Genomic DNA, 6,381 nt, shown 5'->3' on the forward strand with positions numbered 1-6,381 from the left:
ACTCACAGTCTCAGAGAATGTCTCCTGGAGGTTTTAGCTCATGATAACCTGGTACAGTGCCAGTGCACCACAGCAAGCCTTGATTCAGGATTCTCATAGATCAGAGACAGCTCCGTCTTGAGCTTTGCCTTGTTCAGCGTGGGATATGCCTTCACAGTGGCATTCAGAGCATCAGCAGGAAATTAATGGCAGTACCTTTCAAACATATTTCCTTGTTCTAAGGTAGCACTCACAAGGTGGCCAGTGAAAGAGAACCTCGCTTTGGTGTGAGACAGGATAGCGTCGCAGACCTCCTCAGACAGCCTCTGCTTCGCGTCTTCTGTCAAAGCCGTCCTTGGTCTGTCGGTTCCTGATGGCTCTTACAGCTGGTCACAGTCTCTGAATGCCAAACCAATAATGTGTTTGTTAGGCTGTGTACAGTACTGTAGTCTAAGTGATGCACATGTTCACACTTTATCCAGTAAAAAGATGTCAGCATACCCACTTAAAATGGGCAGGAATGCATAATGTTAGTGTTAAACACTGTTTTTTTATCTATTGTGTTGGTAATTTCACACATAAATCTATCTACAGTCAAGTATGCATTTAGACAAATACGATAAAATATCAATAGAATATGGGCAACCTTTCCCATATTCTTTAAAACACACCTTTTCACCCTTGCTTTTAACCTTTCAACTTAACACTTCCTTTTATGGGGGCATTCATTCTGAATTTAAGGGGTAGAATATCATTTTTAGAGGAGCCCCAACTTATTTTGGACCCCGGTTAGTTTTCTGCAAGATTTGTATCATAGAGCTCTTGTCATTTTAATGAGTGAGGACCGGTCTTATTGGATTGATCTTAACTTCATAAATCAAAAGGTCAATGTAACTGGCCACAATTAAACAAACAATGTTGTGTTTCAGAATGTTGGGAAAAGCATTTCGATCTACCATTGTGACCTGTACAAATTCAACAGGTAAGGAATCCATTTTATTTTTACACCCCTTTGTTGAATTAGACTTGCAGAAAGTATGAATCAGTTAAAATACCTGTTTTCTTTAACACAGTTGTGTTGAGGGCCAGTTCGGAGCCATTTGGGACCGTGGGTCCCTTGTGGCCATTAACCCCGAAGACAGAGAAAAGTAAGTTAAAATTAGTAATTTTAATTGAAAATGTAGTAAATTAAAATGTAAAGAAAAACAACGCAATGCTTTAAATACAGAAGGGAAAAAAATAAGTCATTACCGATACAACGCCCAATCATTTAAACTGCTCTAACCCTGTTTTTTTGCGAGACGCCAAAAAAAACGAATACGAAGAAATGACAAAATGCATCGGTACGTTTTTTTTTGCGTAACGCTGCAGGGACGCCTCACTCCTTCTGTCTCTGATGGCCGAAGACTGCAGATATTTGTTGTCCACGCTACTCTATAACCCTGAGCAACACAAAGGTAAAGATACCTTAAAGCGGTACAGTGGGATATCTGGAACTTGCCATTAATTAGCCTGTCTTACGCAGAACCAGACGTGCTGTTTAAATCCAAACTCCTCATGGTGCTTCCAGAGGGGAGTTCGCTGGGTTAGCAATTGCCAGTGTTCAAATTCGAGCTGAAATAGGGGGTTCACTTAAAAGATACTTTAACTCCAAACACTAACCCTCAATCTGCTAGCATGGCAGGGTTTCCATCCCAGCTGTGGAGAGAGATGCATTGATTTAAAATATATATATATATATATATATTTTTTTTTTATCGATTTCTATGTTTTCCGCAGGTCCTCCGTTCCTGGTCCCCAACGAGCAGATCCTCGCTCTGTTCGGTGAGTCCTCAGAGTCCGCTGCTCACAAGGAAACAGCGACACAGGAGGGGAGACTGAGGCTCAATCTAGACGGAGACGATCTGGACAGAAAACGCAGAAGTGGCGTTGCGTTCTCACTTCTTATTCCGCGTTTAGACGAGCGTCTCTGGGGGGGAATCTGCGTGCATACGGTGACGCAAAAGTGCGTGAATTTAGATGTAGTATGCACTCCAGGTGGCTAGGTGGTACGGTGAAGCACTGCCGCACAGCACCACCATGAGCGCACGCATGCGTTGAAATGTAAACGCGTACACGACGAGAGCCAGTGTGCGCAGATCAGAGCAAACCTTTGTGTTGTTAACACTTTAGGCGGAAACGCAACGGTGGAGCGTTTTTTAGATTCCCACTCTGGAGGGTGGTTAATTTTTTTTTGGACATCACAAACTCTATATGAAGCAATAAACACCCATTATAAACCCAGAAGAAGTGTAAAACTAGCTTTAAACGGAAATCGATTGTTCGAAAACTAAAGAATTTAAAAAAAGTTGAAGTGTTGAAAGTCCCCCATAACCCATTTAAACTCAAAATGAAGTCGGTAGCTGAAAGTATGCAAAAGAGGTAGTATTTGAAAGTGGAGTAATTTGAAGAGAATTTGAAGATTCCGCCCATTAACATTAGTAAAAATGTATGTTTTAAGTTGTATTCAATTTAAGAAGTTAGAAAAAACCTGAATACATGGCCGACATTTCCTTAAAGAGTTTAACATTTTAATATTTGGGTGGTTTCTGTAGCTGAGCTCATGCAGAAGCAGAAGTGGTAAAAGCAAATGACGGAAGAACAATACAAAACGCTGTCGCTGTCTGAACGAAAGGCCCATCTGATGAAATATTTTGTCGTTTTCACCCGCAAGCATCGTCGTGTAAACGGGGCCAAAGTGTGCTTTTGGAGATAAACATGAACATTGAAAGGGCGCAAATATCCAGAGCCAGGGAGGTGACATGGGAGTCATTTTTTTGTAAAGCTTTAGTAGTTTAAGTCAGTCCCACGCACGCTTTCCCAAGGCGCTTGTGGTCTTAACACGCCCTCTGCTCTGCAAAAATAAATTCTGCTGTTTTTCTGCATTGGTAATTGTCATTGTGTGGCCATTAGTGCACTTAAGCTTCAATGGCCGTTACTTTTAGTTAAGTGGACATAATTATTTTAACATCTTTTTTTAACCGTAAATACTTCTGTCCTTTTATGAAAATGATCAAGATCACTAGTATGTATGCGGTGTTTCAAATGTTATTTTGATTTTGCTTGTTGATTATTTCTGATAGTGCAGGCATTAACAATGAATTTAAAAGGAATTAGACTTTAATATTGACCGATTTTGTTAAGAGCAATGCTCTTTTCCAGAAGTAACCGCTTAAAGCTACAGCTATGGATTATAAAATGAAGGTGGTTGTTATTTTCGTTATAAGGCAGCAGCTGTGATGTCCAGCTGCTGGATTCAGTGGATGCCCTGGACCAGAGATGGAGGGAGGCTGGCTTGGATTTCATGACTGAAAACACTCATCTTATCGCCCCTAAAATCGAATAAAAAGGATTGAATGTGTTCTTCATTGAGATGTATATTTCTCTCTCTTCATGATTTGCTTAATTTTATCTGCCTATATTCATTAACGTTTTGGACAAAGCGGTGGATAGATTTTTTTATCATCTTTTCCTTTACAGGACAATAATTTCATTTTGTGAGAACTGAATAAAAAGCTATAGCAATAAAGGCTATTCTTATTTTATTGATCTATATTTGATCAGTCTACCATCCTACCCAGCGGACCGTAGCAAACGTTGCTCATCTATCCACCACACATCTAGGTTGACACGCCGACTTGTGATGTCAGAAGAAGCAGATTTTCAGAACGGCTTGTAATGCCTGGTGTTATATGGGACCTTTAATATCCCCCATCGATTGCCCAGGTCTGTGACCTACCGATAGAGGGCGACGGAGCCCAAGGAAAGCCACGATTCATCTCTTGGCGTACGTGAACTCCACCAAACCCAGACAGAGGGGCCGGTCACCTCAAAAGCAAGTCACACATGACCAGGTTAACCAGGTAGAATTTATTGCAGAACTTCTTATAGCATTAGGCAGAAGGGTCAATAGCGAAGTTCTCAGTGAAGAGATGGTTAGAGAAAAGAAAGCAGTAGGCCAGGAAACAAATGCTCATGTTGGCTATAAATCGAGAGATGTGCCACAAAGTCTAACCAATTATTTAATCAGGCTACGAGAAGTTTTTCATAAATACATACAGTATATAGTACAGAGATGTTTTTTTTCATTTATTTTTGTAAATGTGCGGATTTGAAGGTAAATTCAGTATAAAATATATATATATATTTTTATTCTGAATTATTTAAACAGACCGGAACGCTTTTCATATCATACCACATTTGTCAAATTAGTAGTAGGCCTACACATTAATTCTTCAAAAATAATTAACATTGAAAAAGCCCATGATGTCAAAAAGGAACGACTGACTGCAGATAGTCAGAAGCAGGGCAGATTACAGCGACCACTAGACATATATCTTTGGTTTTGGTCCACCTCGACAGCCTATTGTATTGATATTGGGTATGAAGTTTTCCTTGTTGGCCTCGAAGTGGGTCGGCAGACATTCTCCATCCACTAGATCACAGGCCACAATCAGGTGCTTGAACTCGGCTCTGATTCTCCAGGGGTTGGATATCACAGTGACAAAATTGAATTTCTCCCTGCTGATGCACAGGTTCGTGCTCTTGCCCTTCAACCCTTCTGGCTGGAACTGCTGCCCCCCCTTGTTGCTGCACACGTCCTTCACCTTATCCAGTTCATTGAAGTTCAGGAAGGACTTGATGGAATTCTCAGATAATAGGTGCCAGTTCTGATAATTGTGTTTGAGGAAGTGACCCCACTTGAAATTTAAAAAGGACCAGGTTGATCTTGACTTTTCAGCGCACGCCGTACTTATGAACGGTGTTGCTGCCAGGGAGTTGTGGCAAAGCAAGAGACACGCCAAGGCCAGGGAGATGCAGCGCTGGTACACGACCATTACCCTGGTTATCTGGAAACACAAGCAGGGTCAGATGTGTGCAACCCCCACTTCTGGCTCCTAGATCTACTCTGGCATTAATACGTTACAAAATAGTAGAAACTAAATTATTTTTATACCAACTAGGTAGGCCTACTTAAAGAACTGACAGTATTTTGATGATGTATTGCATACTGTGTCAGTATTACATACCGACATCATGCAATATAAAACACAATATATAGTATTTTATACTATTGAATCAAATCCAATTCTTATAACATCAAATAAATGTAACTTCTAAAATAAGGCGAGAACAAATTAAGCATACAATAAATTCTACAACGATTGGACAATCTACACATTTATTTAAAATTTTTTTTACTTTTTAATTTTTTAAAACATTTTACTTTTATGCTGCTTGCACCCCTTTTCTTAGTTTATATTCGGTGTGTATTGCTTCACTTAGAGTGTGTGATGTAATCAACTAATCTGATGCTGCCTTTATTCTTCAAACATTATTTCCAACTCCAACCCTGTAACTTCCACAACCTTTACTTCTCATAAACAATTGATGCATCGTAACTTAGACAAATGTGTCCTCTTTCTAATCTGTAACTATGTCGTACTTACATGTTCTTGTTTTTTCTGCGAGTGTAACCTTGGCAGGACTCTCTGTGTTTTATAACCAGTTCTGCTGAACAATGACTAATCAGATCCAGGCTCCAAATACTGGACCACAGCTCATGTTGACTGGCTGATTAAACATCCAGAAGTTTGGGTCGGTCTCACTCTCTCTCTCTCTCTCTCTCTCTCTCTCCCTCTCCCTCTCCCTCTCCCTTACTTTCTCCCTTAAGTCTCTCTCCCCCTCTCTGTCTCTCATGCTACTATTACTACTTCTACTACTGCTAACTGCTGCTGCTACTACTACTACTGCTACTACTACTACTGCTACTGCTACTGCTGCTACTACTACTATTACTTCTAATACTACCACGATTAACCTTTGCTATAACGCACATCATTATAAAACAACCTCTAATGTAACGCAGTGTATAGTTGGACCCCGATTTGACAGCATGATATAATTTGAAATATTTCTCTCCACAATTGTGTTGATTTTGATGAACATCAGTGTTTCAGGTATATTTTGTAAGGTTTACAATATAAGGGCACCATGGTCGAGTCAGTGGTCATTTTTTTAATTAAATTTAAGTCCATGCTTATTTAATTTAGTTTTGTCGTACTTCTTATAAACATTGCATTGCATGTATGTGGTTGTGTCTGGATGTTTAGTTCAACACATTTGAGCTTTCAGATATGTCTGAGAATTAATTTCACAATGCTGGCCAATCATCAACCATCAGCTTCCTCTGTCTAGATTATCTGCAGGAAATGCAGATTGTATTGTTCTTCCGTAATTTTCTTTAACAACTTCTGCTTCTGCATGAGTTCAGCTACAGAAACCATCCTAATAATAAAATGTTAAACTCTTTAAGGAAATGTCGGCCATGTATTCTGCTTTTTTATAACTTCTTAAATTCAA

General features: G+C 39.7%; 1 protein-coding gene and 1 long non-coding RNA gene across 2 annotated transcripts; one reads left to right on the forward strand and one right to left on the reverse strand.

Moving 5' to 3' along the window:
* Positions 1-902: 902 nt before the first annotated feature.
* LOC115536044 (probable thiopurine S-methyltransferase) lies at positions 903-3,386 on the forward strand (the record flags this gene model as incomplete). Its single annotated transcript, XM_030347699.1, has 5 exons — positions 903-961; positions 1,053-1,127; positions 1,351-1,436; positions 1,759-1,803; positions 3,246-3,386. Coding segments are annotated over 5 exons (384 nt in total), but the record flags the coding sequence as incomplete, so codon positions are not given.
* Positions 3,387-3,869: 483 nt separating this feature from the next.
* On the reverse strand, positions 3,870-5,666 carry LOC115535876 (uncharacterized). Its single transcript, XR_003974571.1, has 2 exons — positions 5,469-5,666; positions 3,870-4,868 (listed from the first exon to the last, which is right to left on the reverse strand). It is a non-coding gene; the product is annotated as an uncharacterized LOC115535876 (long non-coding RNA).
* Positions 5,667-6,381: the final 715 nt, after the last annotated feature.

This window comes from Gadus morhua, chromosome 22, assembly GCF_902167405.1.
Source record: "Gadus morhua chromosome 22, gadMor3.0, whole genome shotgun sequence".
Classification (NCBI taxonomy): domain Eukaryota; kingdom Metazoa; phylum Chordata; class Actinopteri; order Gadiformes; family Gadidae; genus Gadus; species Gadus morhua.